We start from the raw sequence: 16,247 nt of genomic DNA on the forward strand, positions 1-16,247 counted from the left end.
AATTGACATAAATATAATACATGAAACTGTCACAAAAGTAATAACATACCAGCTGTATGTTAATTTTGCATTGAAGTAATAATTAAAAATTAGTAACACAAGAAAATTTTAACATTTAGACACAAGATTTTTTTTACGTAGAAAAGCTCATTATCATATACTCAAAGGAAGAATTTGTTCTGCTTTCAAGAATATAAACTTTATCATAAATTTTATCGAAGGAAAGTTAAGTTCGATTAATTGGAATAAATAAGCCGAAGTTTTAGTTTTAGGTCGTTATTCGTAGTTGTATCTTATATTTAAGACCGTCTTAAGCCCATCTTCCTATGCTGTACGGTTCTCATTTTATTTGCTAAAAAGGATCTGAAGATGAATTTAAGATGGTCTTAAATATAATATTTGTCTATGAATATCAGTCTTAATATTTTAATTTAATATTTTTGATAAAGTACTAAACTTGCAAGGATTCGGAATATATTTTGAATAAATTTGACGCTTACGAACTTATGATATATTTGCGAATATATAAACTTCTGAGATACTTGAAACAAATATTTACTTGAATGCAGTATATATTTTTCTGTGTACACACGAGGAAAAAAGATTGGTTGAATTAATGTGATAATGAACAAACTAAATGCATTTTGATTGAAGGAAACAGAATTTCTGGTTCTAAAAACCAAATTTGGCTCATAATCCAACAATTCTATTTCCTTCAACGCAACACGTTTGGGTTCGTTCATTGTCATATTAATTCGACCAATCTTTTTTCTCCGTGCGGAAGGAAGGATCATAAAATTTAGAAGAGCGCTCGCTTTCGACTGATTTTCATTCTTCGTCGCAGGGGTAAGTTCGGAATCGTTTACCGATGCAAGGAGAAAAAGGGCGGCTTGATGCTCGCTGCGAAAGTGGTGAACGTCATGAAGAAGGAAGACAGACGGGCCGTGCAGAGGGAAGTCGAGATCATGCGACGCCTGCAGCACCCGCGATTGATCCAGCTTTACGACTCCATCGACGCGGGGAAGCAGATCTACGTCATTCTAGAACTGTACGTTTCGTGCCGCGCGCGCGAAGCGCGTATGATTCGAGAGAGTCGCACTGCTGGATTACTAAAATTTCCGTCATTTAAGGATCGACGGTGGCGAACTCTTCGAGAGAGTGATAGACGACGATTTCGTGCTGACGGAGCGCAGCTGCGCCGTTTTTATGCGGCAAATATGCGAGGGGATAGAGTTCATGCACGGCCAGAAGATTTTGCATCTCGATCTGAAGGTGAGTCATTCTATCTGCGCGCGGATTGTTTCGGACACTCCGTATATGGATTTATATTTGACAGGTGTACACTTTGCAAACGTCTCTTATAATTTTTCGTCTTTGTGAACATTTAGAAAAAAAACATAAAAGTTGTAAATATCTAATTAATTAAATTAATTAGATTAGTAGAACAGTATAATTTGTAAAATAGTAAACTTATATAATTAGTAAGTAAACATGAGTAAGTAAAAGTTTAATTAATTAAATTAAATTAAATTTATTGAATTAAAATTACACTTAAGTGTAAACATTTGGAAAAAAAATTCTCCGTCACAGCCTGAAAATATCCTGTGCCTGACGAAGGAGGGCAACAGAATCAAAATCATAGACTTCGGTCTGGCGAGGGAATACGACCCGAACAAGAAGCTGCAAGTGTTGTTCGGCACACCCGAGTTTGTTGCCCCGGAGGTCGTGAATTTCGATCAAATCGGCTTCGGCACCGACGTGTGGAGTATAGGCGTCATTTGTTACGTCTTGTAAGTATGACCGTGAGATTCGTGAACTCTTCGGAGAGGAAAACGTTTCGTTACGGCAACGATCGCGTACACGACGAGATGCTCGTCGAGCTTGCGAAGAAGTTTCTTAGGATGATATTTATAGCCAGATCTTTAAGATCGTCTTCATCTTTAGATATTGTACGGCTTATTTCATTGGCTACTCTGGAAATAAACTCAAGACAATCTTAAATGTAAGATCCGACTATGAATATCGGCTATAGAAAAAAATTCTCTTCTTCTTTCCTTCTCCTTTGTCTTCAGTTTATTTAGTCACGTTCTGGTAATTGTAATCTTATATTGTAACACGTATTATCGTTGCAGACTGTCTGGTTTGTCACCGTTCATGGGCGACACGGACATAGAAACGATGGCCAACGTCACCATCGCCAAGTACGACTTCGATCACGAGGCCTTCGCCGAGATCTCCGACGACGCGAAGGACTTCATCAGATGCGTGCTGGTGAAAGACAAGGAGTAAGTATGTCCTTTCACCAAGGCGCATTGTGTATCTCTCTTACTCCTTCCTCCCTCTTCTCTCCACGTCGCTTGTGAAGTCTATTACTCGCTGCCTGCGATATACGTGCGTGTATTCACGGTCCACCTTGGGGTGTGTGTCTTTCGCTACTCCTTGAGAGAAGAAGAGAGATCTTCTTCCCGAAACTGTTAATCGTCCCCTCTCTCTCTCTCTCTCTCTCTCTCTCTCTCTCTCTCTCTCTCTCTCGCTGGGCACGAGGGTGTGTGTATGGTCTACGAATCTACGCTTGTCACATGCACTGGCTCTCGTTGTTGTCTCACTCAAAAATAATTCTCACTTTCGGTGATTCACACGCACCGGTCAGCATCCGGTCGATACGACAGGCTGTGCGAAGGAAACGGTCGTACTGTCTCGTGATAAGACATCAAGCGACAAGAAGTACGAACGACACCGGCACGGGTGGCCCGCTCGTCGACTGAACGATTTCTCATCGGGAACTTTGCACTCGGGCACATAGAAACACACGTATACAGAGACACGCATACACACATTACTCTTACGATATCCGAGCGTCGCCGTCGGACACCTCCTGCACGTGCATCGCTACTCCTCGTCACGTTTTCGCCCTTTAGCGTGCGCCCTCGGGCCGCACGAGTCTCTCGGCGCGCGGAGGGGAACCTGTCGAGAGCCCGCGGCATTAGAGCACGACCCTCCTCACGACGAGCCTTTCGAATCTTTCAGAAAGCGATTCACGGCGACGCAATGCCGGGAGCACCGCTGGCTGGCCCGCAAGACGAACGCTAGGACGGAGAAGGAGGTCGTGGGGCTGGAGGAGGCCAAGCGGAAAGCCCTGATCGAGAATCGACCGTCGATCGTGGCCGATAACAAAGACGAGCTGGACGTGACGAAGGACAATCTCCGGCTGTTCGTCGAACGTTGGCGGGAACACCCGGACAGCCCGTACACGATCGACACGTATCACGCGCTGCCGAGGAATCCGGCTCGCGAGCGCGACGAGTCGGTGTCCCTGCGGGCCCACAGCCCCTCCCCCTGCGACAGCCTTCCCAGCAGCAGCGCGCCGTCGGAGAAGGTGCCGATCCGAGAGAATCCCGGCAATCTGTTGTCCGTGCCGAGTCTCAGCCTGTCTTTGGAGAGGAGAGCGTCCGAGGGCGTAGCGATGCGGCACCGCCGCGACCCCGCCAGTCAGATCGCCCTCGCCGAGGAGATCATCAAACTGTCGGAGCACCTGCGCGCGATCGCCCTGGGGGAGTCGCGCGTGAGCGAGGAGGGAGAGAGCCAGCGCTCCGCCAGGATGAAGCTCGCCGAGAACGGCAGGTACGCGAAGAGCAGCGTCACGCTGTCCGTGTCTCGCAACGAGGAGACGAACGAGATCACGGAGAAGCTGTCCAACATCGCCCGGCAGCGGAAGCTGAACGGGACGACCTTCCACAGCAGCCGCAGCTTCGACAGGTACACGCAAGACACCAGCCCCGGGAACGTGTTCGTGGCTCTGAGGAGGACCAGCATCGGCGACGGCGAGACCTCGCCGTCTGAGAGGCGCAAGGGTAGGAAGTACTCCGTCGAGCAGGCGACGATCTCCGAAACGGTCGAGGGAGACTTCAACGGGCAGGCCGCGAGCAAGAGGAGCAGCGGCTCTTCTGCCTTGAAGGAGGAGAACGAGGAGTTGGATATGTCGCCACCGTGGCGACGTTCGCGAGTCAAGCGATCCTTCGGCGAGACCAGCCGGGACGTGCCGCGGATATCGAACCTGCGGGACCTGCACAAGAATCTGAACCTCGACGAGCCGAGCAGCGCGAAGGACCTGCTGTTGCACTTGTTGGGCGAGTGGGACGAGGTGACCGCGACGCCCTGCGCCGGCGCCGGCAGGAAGTCCGTCAGTCTGGACTGGTGCGCCGGGGACTCGGTCGCCAGGAGGACGATGAACTCGTTGGCCGAGTACTTCCAGTCGAAGCAGCAGGAGAGCACGCAGCCCCCCGACCACGTCGCGTCCTCCACGTCGATATATCGCTGAACGAAGAACGCGCGTCAGGGGCTGACGCGTCCACGGGTCACGCGCGGCGCACGTGGCTTCGATCGGGGAAAACGCACGAAACGTCGTTGTAACACGCGGTATTTTTATTCGGTCGTAAATCTCGCTTCGGAGCGACGCGCCTCGGCGCTCCTCAGATGAAAGAGGCGCGCATCGCGGAGACGCCTGAGACGCGATAATCCCCTCGATGATAAATATAACGGGCCTTGGTGTTTTTATAGTATACTTTAGTGGACGGATCGAGAATGTGGGATCGATGGAAACTCGGTTTCGCGAATTTCCCCATCTTCGCGCAGCCGGAGATCAACTTCACCGACCGTCGAATTCCCTCCGGTGCTTCTTTCCATTCCCGGCTGTTCGTCTCGACCCGCACTGGGGACGATTGTTTCCCCGGGGAAAAATTGTCCATATGTAATTGCATGTAACATTATCTAAAGAGAGGTAGAGAAAGCGTCATATATAGAATATGTCCATGCGCAAAAATATATAACTAAATATGAAGTGATATAGTTACATATGATTATATATAAATATATATATTAATATATATAATTATATACAATAATTTATAATTACATACTTTTACATATGGGCATATTCTATATATGATATGTGAGAAATTTCTTCCCAGGTCGGCACGAACAGATTTGCTGACAACTAAAAAAAGCTGAATGGAATGTGAGAGCTTTTGTTATGCACCATAAACACACCCTCAAATCGAGAGCTAAAATATGATCGTGCGTCAATTTCTAATTCTCATTCGAGAAACACTTGCGGAACGCGAATTCGGTTTTAGTTCTCTGCGAACTAATATTCCATCGTGGCGCTTTTAACAAGAAAGAAAACGCGACAGCTTCTTACTTCCCCACGGACTTGACGATTCTTCAGTCGTGAATTGGCCATCGTTTCTATGTCCGTGTCGCCCATGAACGGTGACAATTGCAGCTTTCGAAAACGTCCGAGCGAAATATTATTCTGTCATATGTATTGTAGTGTATTATAGTAATATATTAATTATATATACTACGTTCCGAGACTCGTGACGGATAGCACAGACTAAGCTTAGATTTTTTACTAAGAATGTTGCACCAAATCCGCGAGGAAGAGTTGACAGAGAGAGTTGATTGCAACACCTACACATTCTTTGTCACAAATGGTTTGTTCACGTTTCATATTTAATACAAAAATACCGTAGTACTTTATCTAAAAATATATTATAAAAAAATCGTGACACACATCCGTCTGTTTCGCGATTCTTCACATCGGTGCCCACTACAATTAACTCGAGTTGCGAGTAACTCACAAAGTAAAATCTATAAAGAATGCTTCAGAACCCGGTAAGCAAGAGACATTGAATCGAATTTTTTGAAACATTGATTTTACGTGAATTTTATAAATACTTTGACATAATCTATAAATATGTTTAACACGTTGACTTGGCCACGGAACTTTTCACGATTCTGGTCTAAGAAGCCAATTTGATGATTTAATCAAGTAATGAAGCGACGAGATAACTCGTAGTTGGCAGTCAACGTGTTAAACTGTTACTTTATAATATAATATTCCTAAATAATGAAATCATAGAGTAGAAGTATTATTTTTAGTGTTTGGGTCAAATATTGTTAACAATGTATGTGCGATGTTGTATACAACATTAAGAACTACGTATTTGAAAACGTTACATGTTATAAAATATCATTATAATAACATCGTGTTACTGATTTCTCGCCAGGAATAAACCCCATGCAACGGAAGTGTCCAAGATACATCATAGATAACGCTGTAAATTTCGGATATTCCTGTGATGTATCTTGGATATTTCTGCTACGTGGAACAAACTAAATTGCAGTGACAGACACTTCGATCGATCTGGAGTCGATTATTCTTTATTTTTGTCAGTCGATTATTCTGTCATTATTCTTGTCTTCATCTTCTGCAAATCGTCCATATCGCTGTCAACTCTTGTTGACTATCATAGTTGAATAACGCGAGACGTAACAGAGATAATTACCGTCGTTGTTAGATAATCTACAGGTGACAGACCGAGAAATTGATTGCTTTTCTTGCTCTAGGGAGAGACCGACTTCTGGCAAACTTATAGAGCACCGTTGGCTAGAAGCCGCCGTGGAGAATCCGATTCAGAAGCACCGATTGAAGCGCTACGTCATTAAGAAACGCTGGGTTAAGGCCGTTAACACTATCCTGGCATTGAAGCGAATGGGCGCGCGTTTAGACTTCGACCTGATCTAGTATCGGTGACAACTGCATCGATCCGATAATCACCAACGTCTGGCACCTGTGCCTCGTATCATGTATTCGTGTAATTCCTCGTTCAACGCGTGTCACGGATCTTAACCGAGGAATTGGCAAGAGATAAAGGACAAACGAGAGAATTAGTAACACGATCGTCGCGTGCAAGAGCGACAACGTCACTGTTCTGGCATAGTTTCTTGGCTCTTCAGGAGCGACAATATCACATCCCACGCACGGAACGAGGCTCGGTGATCATTGAATGAGTGTTTTAATTGTTCAATGCTGGGCGAATAGTTCGTCGGTAATTCGAGTCACAGCCGTACGAGTATCTTAAGTACTTTCCGCGTGATTTTTTCATGAGTATTATTTAAATTTACTCAAAAGATGAGTATAATATATATATATATAAATATAAGTGTATATATATATATATATATATATGAACATGAGTTTTTATAGTAAAAAACAGCGAGAATTAATTCAAGCACCTAATATATCGACGTATTAGGTACTTGAATTAATTTTCGCTACTTCTTGCTACAAAAACTCATTTTTACTTTACTTCAAAAGAACGGTACATTATATCTTATTCAAAGTATTGTCCTTCAGAAGCTACAACCTTTTCCCACTTTTCGGTAACACATAGATTTTGCGGTAGAAAAATTCAGGTTCTTTCGAGGCAATCCAGTCGTTGAGCCATTTTTTGATATCTTCGAAAGAACTGAAGTGTTGCTTAGAAAGGCCATGCTGCATCGATCGAAACAAATGGTAATCTGAAGGAACAACGTCTGGTGAATAGGGCGGGTGGGGTAAGCACCTCATCCAAGTGCCTCCAAGATTTCCTTCAATAATGTCGCAACATGTAGTTTAGCATTGTTTGAAGAAGAATAATTTTGTCATGTATTTTGGCGTATTGCTGACGTTCTTCTTTGAGCACTCGATTTAAATTGAATAATCGTCGTCGGTAACGTTCAGCATTGATGAGTCTGACTCGTTTGGAGCAGTTCATAATACACTACACCGATTTGATCCCACCAAATGCAGCATGGCTTTCTTTCCATGAATATCCTGTTTTGGCGTTGATGTTGATGGTTCGCCTGGACGCACCCATGATTTCTCGCGCTTAGGACTGTCGTAACGAATCCATTTTTCATCGCCAGTCACAATTCAAAAATATTTTTTCATCACAGGAGAATATTCACCTATAGGAATCAAGTGTTGTCATACGCCATACTGCAGTTAAAAATTGCTTTTCAGGAGAAATCATTGGTTGTCCCGCACATATTCCCTTTAATCTCGGAGCAATATTATTAAGAACATATTCAAATGTTTCTCTTGTTATTCTGTGCCAAAGAAAATAGAAACACAAAATTAACTTTCTGATAAATTCACGAGTGTATACAACTTAAGACGGGTAAGATTAAATGCGTGTTATTTATGTAAAATAAAGTAAACAACGTACAATTCGCAATCTTCAAATTACCTAAAATATGATTGAAATTGTTGATTATCGTAGGCTGGAATAATGTTCTCCACAGTTCTTTAACCACGGCAGCTTTTCTATCCGCCATCGTGCATAGCATGTTCCATTTCATCGTCATCACTTTCTGATGATGAAGAGTCAATAAGTTCCCGCAAAATTGCAACGATACCGTTCTTAATTATGGCTTGTTACAACGAATCAATATTTTCTCCATCTATATTAAACTCGCAATCGAGCATTACAATTGAGCATAAGTGTCTCATAGTTTGTTAACGAGCTCCCCAAATCGCTAATGCGATTAGCACGACGCGTTCGGGCAGTACGCTAACGCTAACGCGCTATTGGCTCCCCGAACGGTGTTTTATAGCGTTAGCGTCTCGTAACGCGATAGCGAGAGCTGTCCGAACGCAACCTTTGTGACTTCAATGACGTCACAAAGCATACCGAACAGTGATGTTTTCGAATATAGTCTGGTTATTCAGCTGGTGTCCTAGTGGTGTGCACACAGTGGATTCTCGAACGCAACTGCACATAGATCACGTGATCTCACGTGAGTGAGAGAGAAGGCAACGGATATAAACAGAGTGCATTCTTTTCTACGTGCACCTCGACCTTAAGGCCTGTTCTACAATACGTTATACGTCGCTATGTATGTATGTGTCGGACGGCAGAATATAATCGATGGTCCGATGAGGATAACTCATTATCGAAAAATAAATTCTCTCATTGGACCATTGACTACGTCTGTCATCCGACAACGACGTACAACGTATTGTAGAATAGGCCTAAAGCTCATATCAGACTACGGATTGGGGATTGAGATTGAAATTAAATTTGACTAATCAGTACAAAGTTAACTGAATTCAAGTTTAGTGAAATTTAGTGAACTTTGCATTGATTGGTCAAATTTCAATTCAATTTCAATTTTCAATCTGTAGTCTGATACGGGCTTAATGATTTCTGCCCACAGGACGCGGAAATGTTTGCCGCGCGGTAAGAAGCGACGCGGCAGCCAATAAACTTTCAGTTCTTGTGGCAAAACGGTACATTGATAGGCTACCGCGTTGCTTCTTGCCGCGCGGCAAGCGTTGCCGCGTCTTGTGGATAGAAGCTATTACTCCTCAAATAAATAGTCTGTTCTTCATAGCTGCACTGCTGAAACTGGTCAATAAGTTGAAGCGAGGAAACATATTTATCTCACTTCAATTTATTGCACTAGTTCAGCAGTGCAGCTATAAAGAACAGACCATAAAGGTAAACGTTCGGTCTATATATATTATATTTATTGTCTGAGCAAATGTTCAAGGAATATTGAGCGCATTTTCATGACAATTAGAATGACAACCGTGTTTTGAAAAGGACATATAGATAGAACGTAACATTAAAATATGCCAAAGTAATCGCGCCGACAAGTCAGCATGGATGTCAGAAATTCAACAATATTGGAATCTTCTAGCGAGGATTCCATACTGTTCGAGACTGTGAAAAGTATAGCGAAGGGAGAAGATCGTAAGGAAACAGAGAACGAAGAGGACTTCTTCCTAATGTCGCTTCAAGAGAAACAGTATTCCAGTGCAAACGTTAAAGAAGCAGCAACAACATATAAGCGTCAGACGGAAGAAATGTTTCAGTGGACGGATCTTTGCAGGATATGTGCCAATGCTAATGACCATTTGATACCTATTTTTGAGGGAGAAGGGGCAGAACTTGACTTATCTAGTAAAATATTCAAGTACCTGCCAATACATGTATGTATTACAATCATCATGTATATCAACATACATATTTCATGATATCATTTATACATAGGTACTTGCTTTATTCAAATATAGAATATCTTGGTAAATATGATTATTTATCCATAGGTATCTAAAAATGATACTTTACCGTTACAATTATGTTATCACTGCGCAGTTACGTTATTGGCTTGGCATCAATTAAGTAAAGATTGCTTAAATGCGGAGAAAAAGTTGCTAGAAATACAAGATGTCTTGCAAAATAAACAGCAGGTAAAGTATATTTGTAAGTAACTGCCAATGTATCTTTGAAGGGAATTTATTTAAGGTTAGTGAGCTAATATTTTAATTTAGCATTTTAATTATATCTTTTATACATTTTACAGAATGACGATGCTGCATCTTTCATTAATTCAGATGTCTCTATACCAGTTATCTCAACAATTTCAACTGTATCTAACATAGCAATCTCACCAGTAAGTTTACACAATAAGTATAAACAACTAATCTTTTTGTATTATGAAATTTAGTTACATACTTTTATTACAGATTGATCGGCAGACTGATTGCAGAAATAGTACACATGACACAGAGGGAAATGTATCTAACAGGTAATAATCTCATTTTTTGCAATTTATAACTTAATGCTAAAAACATACAGTATTCCACACCACTTGTTCTTTTTATGTATAAATGTGATTTTTATTATAATCACGATTCAGTGTTTAAATGAACATTTGAGAAAACTATGGAATTAAGTAGAACAATCTCAAGAACCAGGATACTTTTGGAGGATATATGCTCTAGCATATATGGATAATTACATATAATGTTTAAAATAGGTACCATTGTGTTCGTTTTACTTCCTATATCTTGAAAGAACACAGAAATACTATTTTACACTAAGTACAAAAAATAATTATACAATACGCGTTGTGATAAACTGTGACTTGTTGAGCGATTTCCTAGATAAACTAGAAAGATAGAAACAATTTATTAGTATCAGACACTCTGAGGAAACTTAATGGAAACAGTGGGATATCTTGAAAACAAAGCAATTGACAAGAAAAAAATGGTTTAAACTAAAGTTGTAGGGTTTGATTACTTGTCGATAACATCACCTTAACACTTTTGTATGCAGAATGACAAATAGAATCGATCGTTGTAAGCAAACATAAAAACATCTTAACAAAAATTCATTGTATTTTGCAGATGCATCGATGCACCGATGTGCGCAATGATTAATGTAAATAATCGATTTCTCTTATATTATTATGTAGAAAAATATTAAGGTGATGTTATTGGAAAATGAATACATTATAAGATATTTCATATCTTATACTGAAAAATATCGGAATGAAAAGTAAAATATCTGGATAAGTTTTTCGATAATATTATCCTAGTATTTTTATACGCAGAATGAACAGAAGAATTGATTTCTGTTAAAAAAAATGATATAATTCCATAAAAAAAAGTTGACCTTGAAATGACTGAATTATTGTCTATACAACGAAGCTAAGGTTACCAACTTATGTCCTTTTCCAAATCCTTCCAAACCTTTTGTTTGAACAATTTTTTTTTGCTGATGCTTCGTTTCCAAAATATTCCACTGTTTCCATTATAATGGGGCATCCTGTATGCAAGAGTGTCCCATCTAATTTGAGTACCTTAAATATCTAACTTGTTTTTGATAATAGGAGAAAATGTCGAAGGAAAATATTCGTTTGGAAGAGGCAAATATTATGCTAAGCAAACCATTTTTCTCAAGATCATATTTTTCGAGATTTTAGTCATCGATATTTTTTTAAATGGGACTACTTTCCAGAAAGTTTCCGGAAACTTTCCAGAAAGTTAAAATCCACGATAACCAACTCGAATGGCAACCATCCGCCACGTTGTGCCCATGCGTGCGCAAATCCGGAGTCAAGTTTCGACTATTTTGCAGGTCTTGCGGTGTCCAGACACCGTTTAGAGTGTTCCTGGACACGCAAAATGTATTTTGGAAGCCATACAGGAAACCACGCGCGGAACCCGCGCATGTAGTATCGCCACCGAACGCGGCCAAGTACTGTGATTCAGTCTGGATAGCCATGATGAACACGTCGCTCGATCAACCAGCTGAATTATCCGCGGAGCAACCGCAAAATAATAATCCTCTGAGATCGCCTGTTGAGGCTGAGGAGGGGCCGCCGCCGTCTCCCACTGAGGATTCCAAAAGGAAGAGAAAACAGCTCAATTCTAGCAAGTCGCACAAACAGTGCGCGGAATGCGGCAGATGTTTCAAACTGAAGGACTCTTATCAGCGGCACATGAGGATCCACAAGGACGAGCGACCGTTCACCTGTCACGTTTGCGGCAAACAGTTTCGCGACTCCGGCGGCCTGTCTAGGCACCTGAAGGACGTGCACGCGAAGCTGAAGAACTTTACGTGCGACCTGTGCGATCGTTCATTCGCGTCCAAGGCGACACGCGAAGACCACCGACGCACGCACACCGGTGAACGACCATATGTCTGTGACTCCTGCGGCAAGACCTTCAAGTCCAAGGCGTCCCTCTATATCCACAGCAAGCTACATACAGACGAGTTCCCGCATACCTGCTCGTATTGCACCAAACGCTTCCGCCGCCGGCAGGAAATGCTCGCCCACGTGACCACACACACCGGCGAGAAAAATCACACGTGCGACGTCTGCGGCAAGAAGTTCCGTATCAAATCCGAGTTAGCGCGGCACAAGCTTATTCATTCGGAAAACAAGCCGTTCTCCTGCTCCAAGTGCGGTCTCGCTTTCCGCCAGAGACGCTATCTGAATAATCATATTAAGAGCCGGCACAACGAGCCCCTGCAACGAGTGTGCTAACGACGAGAGCTTAACGATCGAAACTTCGCGGTCAGACCACAATCGTTTCCTGCCTTTCTCTCTGTCTCTCGCCTTGTTCCTTTGTTTGTGTAGACACGGTCCTTCGATGATGCGCCAGCCAGGAAACCGATTTAAATTTGCCGCCTTTGTTTTTCCAGGTGTGGCCCGGCGAGAGAGAAACCCTTCGCGGCGTACTGCTCTGCGCGTAACGCTGCTCGATGGGCGAGCGATCGCGTGAGAAAGTGCGAAAGCGAACTCACGGACGCGACAGCGAAATTAACACCGACTGCAGAGAAAGCTAGAGAAATCTCGGAGAGAAAGACTTGCGAGAACTCATCGGACAGCAGCGTCGTGGAATTCGACGAGAAGGAGGAGGATTCGAGCACTTCCAAGCGTCGATATTTGAAATCGGCGAAAAAAGGATACACCTGCGATCACTGCCGACGCGTGTTCAATACGAAACACCACCTGGCGCATCACATGGCAAGCTGTGAGAGTCACAGCTCGACAAATCGAACAGGGTCCTCGGCAGCATGCGTTCAAGAAGCGGGAAAGAATAGGAAAATCGACGACAATTCGGCGAAACGAGAAAATTCAAGTCGTCCGAAGGGTTGTGCAAAGAGCGTGGGAGACGATGAAGGTCACGGCGAAGCTTTCGGCAAGCCTTTGAAAAAACGCTCTTCGAGAAGTTATCCCTGCAGATATTGCGAGTACACCGCGGAGAAGAAGAAACTGTTGAGCGTCCACCTAACAGAAGCGCATTCCGAGTTCGCGCGGAAAAATCGGAAATCATTCGTGGATACGGAGAGCGTGCTGCGTGCCCGGATGGTGCACGATGGCAAGGTGTACTATCACTGCGGCGAGTGCGGCAAGAACTTGAATTCGCCGTATACTTTCTACTGGCACATACGCATCCACACGGGCGAGCGGTTGTTCACTTGTCACATGTGCGGCAAACGGTTCCGCGTCAATCAAGGTTTGGCGCGCCACTTGAAGGAGACTCACGCGGGCGTGAAGAACGTGCCGTGCGATCTGTGCGGCCGCATGTTCTCGACACGGCGCAATGCCGAGGATCACCGGCGTATCCATACCGGCGAGCGACCGTACGTCTGCAACGTGTGCGGCAAGACGTTCAAGCAGAAGGCCTCGCTCTTCGTGCACAATCGCACGCATTCGGACGTGTTCCCGTTCAAGTGCAGCTACTGCGGCCAGACATTCCGCACGCGGTCGCCGCTGATGGTGCACATTACCAAGCACACGGGCGAGAAGCCGTACGCCTGCGACGTCTGCGGCCGTTGCTTCCGCATTAAGTACGAGCTGAAACGGCACCGACTTATCCACTCGGACGAGAAGCCCTGGCGCTGCACAGACTGCGATCTCTCGTTCCGGCAGAAGCGTTACTTGATTAACCACAAGAGGCTCAATCATGAGCCGCCGTGCCACCTGATCCCTGCGAAGTAATCGACTGATTCTCTTTTCGGACGCCTGCCTCGCGTATGTCGAGCGTCAAGTTCGCTGAACATGAGTTTTTCAAACCGCTTGCAAAGAGACGACGAATCCTGAGGAAGATCTGTTTCAGCACGACCAAACGCTGTTCAGCGCTAAATGTTTATTATCGATCCTCCGAGGTAACTTTGGGAAAATCTGGGTTCATGGAAAGATCACGCGAGTAATACCCAGTTAAGTAACTCTGAGAGAGAGAGAACTGAGAACTTCTCAAGCGCTTCACGGTAAATTCCCGAAAATATTGGGTGTTCCGGTTAGTTTTGAAGGCTCATTGTAGGTTGTTATAGCTATGAATCTATTAGAGACATTTTGAAAGTTGGCATGCCATTTCGAAGCTTGGACATTTTTACAAATCATTCGACACTGGCCCTGTGTATTCGTAAACATGATCATACTGTTTAGTGCGATTGAAAGTGGAACGTGATAAGGAGTGCGAAAGACGTGTATTATGAGCTGCTGAAACCGAATCAAACTGTCACCGCTGAGCGTTATCAACGACAATTAATCGATTTGAATCGTGCTTTGAACGAGAAACGTTCCATAACAGCTCATAGAAAACGCAAAGTGATTTTGTTGTATGACAATGCTCGACCACACGTTGCAAAAGCAGTTAAAGATACGTTATCGGCATTTCAATGGGAAGTTTTACCACATGCCGTGTATTCACCAGACTGTGCTCCTTCAGATTATTACTTATTTCGATCGATGCAGCACGGCCTTGCTGACCAGCATTTCCAAACATACGACGAAATACAAAAATGGCTCGATGAATGGATTGCTTCGAAAGACGAGTATTTTTTTTTTACGCGGAATCCACTTATTGCCAGAAAAGTGGGGAAAAAGTTGTAGCTAACGGTGGAAAATATTTTGCATAAAATCTAATTTAACGTCTCTCTAAAATAAACGTGTTTTTTTGCCAAAAGTTCCTCAAAACCAGCCGGAACACCTAATACATATAAGACGTATCTCTAAGTGAGTCTCGAAACAATACAACGGTTCGACTTATTCGAAGATAAGGAGAAAGGTTATATAAAACTCCGACTACACGCGTGAGGAATGCGGAAAGATTCTATTTACTGCGTACAACCTCTCGATTTATCGCAACATTCTTACTAACATACATAAAGCCACACTTGCGACATATGCGGCAAGAGGTCGTGTGAAGAATTACCTGGCTGGAGCGTATCCATTCCGAGGAGAAGTCCTACATGTATCGACAATGCGGAATCCGCTTCGTTTTAGCACTTTATGTGAAGAATCGCGAATGCTCAATACACATGTAAAAATGAAGCGACTCTTCTTATAAATGACGTTATTTTCAGTAACGTGCCAATAATGCATTAATGCGGTGGCAACCTCAATATCTGAAGCTCGTTTCATTGAGATTTATTTAAGAGATTTTTGAAACAGAAGCGTGAACGAGATGACAGTATCGAATATTTTTATTGTAAAACGTCATACTCGTCGACATTATGTGTCAACAATGTGATATTATTTTTTTTATATACGTATGCACGCGTATGTACGCACATGCGCGTGTTGTGTGTGTGTGTGTGTGTGTATATGTATGTATAATGAAGATATTTTAGAAAATGTAATTAGATATAAATACTTTTTTATTAGATGTAAATATATTTATATTGTAATGCTAATTTATTTTACATATGGTCATGAGGTAAACCAGTTTTCGAAATGTAAGATTTGTGTATATTTTGTATATTTTTACTTTTTCAGCTACTGTTGGACATTAATTGTTATATGCTGCATACGAAAAAGAAATCATTTTTAATATAAGAATTTGTAAAGGAAAATTCGATATTATTAGTATATCTTGTGAAATGGATTTCTTAAGAATACTCTGTAACTTAAAATACCTTGTGACTCTGTTACTTAATTGAAATGTTCTTGAATTGTCTGCGCAATTTGGAGAAAATTGACCGTGTGAATATTGATAGTTGTAAGTAGTATTTAAAATTAAGTGTCTTCCCTATATCATACTAATGTGTTAACATCTTATTTTTTTATTTTACTTTCCAAACTATGTTCAGAACTTTAATAAAGAACACAATGATGTT

The 16,247-nt window shown here is 42.7% G+C and overlaps 2 protein-coding genes across 3 annotated transcripts in view; both read left to right on the forward strand.

Moving 5' to 3' along the window:
* Positions 1-4,865, forward strand: part of LOC106748004 (serine/threonine-protein kinase DCLK1-like) — a 9,771-nt gene extending 4,906 nt beyond the window's left edge. The window contains exons 3-7 of the mRNA XM_014626135.1: positions 845-1,048; positions 1,131-1,272; positions 1,591-1,790; positions 2,133-2,285; positions 3,028-4,865. Coding sequence (XP_014481621.1) covers positions 845-1,048; positions 1,131-1,272; positions 1,591-1,790; positions 2,133-2,285; positions 3,028-4,318 — 1,990 coding nt within the window. The 3' untranslated portion in view covers positions 4,319-4,865. The remainder of the gene's footprint in view (positions 1-844; positions 1,049-1,130; positions 1,273-1,590; positions 1,791-2,132; positions 2,286-3,027) is intronic.
* Positions 4,866-9,332: 4,467 nt separating this feature from the next.
* On the forward strand, positions 9,333-16,247 carry LOC106748049 (zinc finger protein 260-like). Of its 2 annotated transcripts, none has more exons than XM_014626248.1 (5): positions 9,333-9,820; positions 9,938-10,081; positions 10,195-10,284; positions 10,358-10,419; positions 11,754-12,892. In XM_014626248.1, the coding sequence occupies exons 1-5, from the start codon at positions 9,491-9,493 to the stop codon at positions 12,664-12,666; spliced, it is 1,539 nt and encodes a 512-aa protein (XP_014481734.1). In that variant the 5' UTR covers positions 9,333-9,490; the 3' UTR covers positions 12,667-12,892. The 2 variants fall into 2 exon arrangements, with proteins under 2 accessions (XP_014481734.1, XP_014481724.1); XM_014626238.1 differs by having other exon boundaries at positions 9,342-9,820; positions 12,825-16,247.

The sequence above is a fragment of the Dinoponera quadriceps genome, unplaced genomic scaffold (genome assembly GCF_001313825.1).
Source record: "Dinoponera quadriceps isolate SergipeBrazil2010 unplaced genomic scaffold, ASM131382v1 scaffold163, whole genome shotgun sequence".
Lineage (NCBI taxonomy): Eukaryota > Metazoa > Arthropoda > Insecta > Hymenoptera > Formicidae > Dinoponera > Dinoponera quadriceps.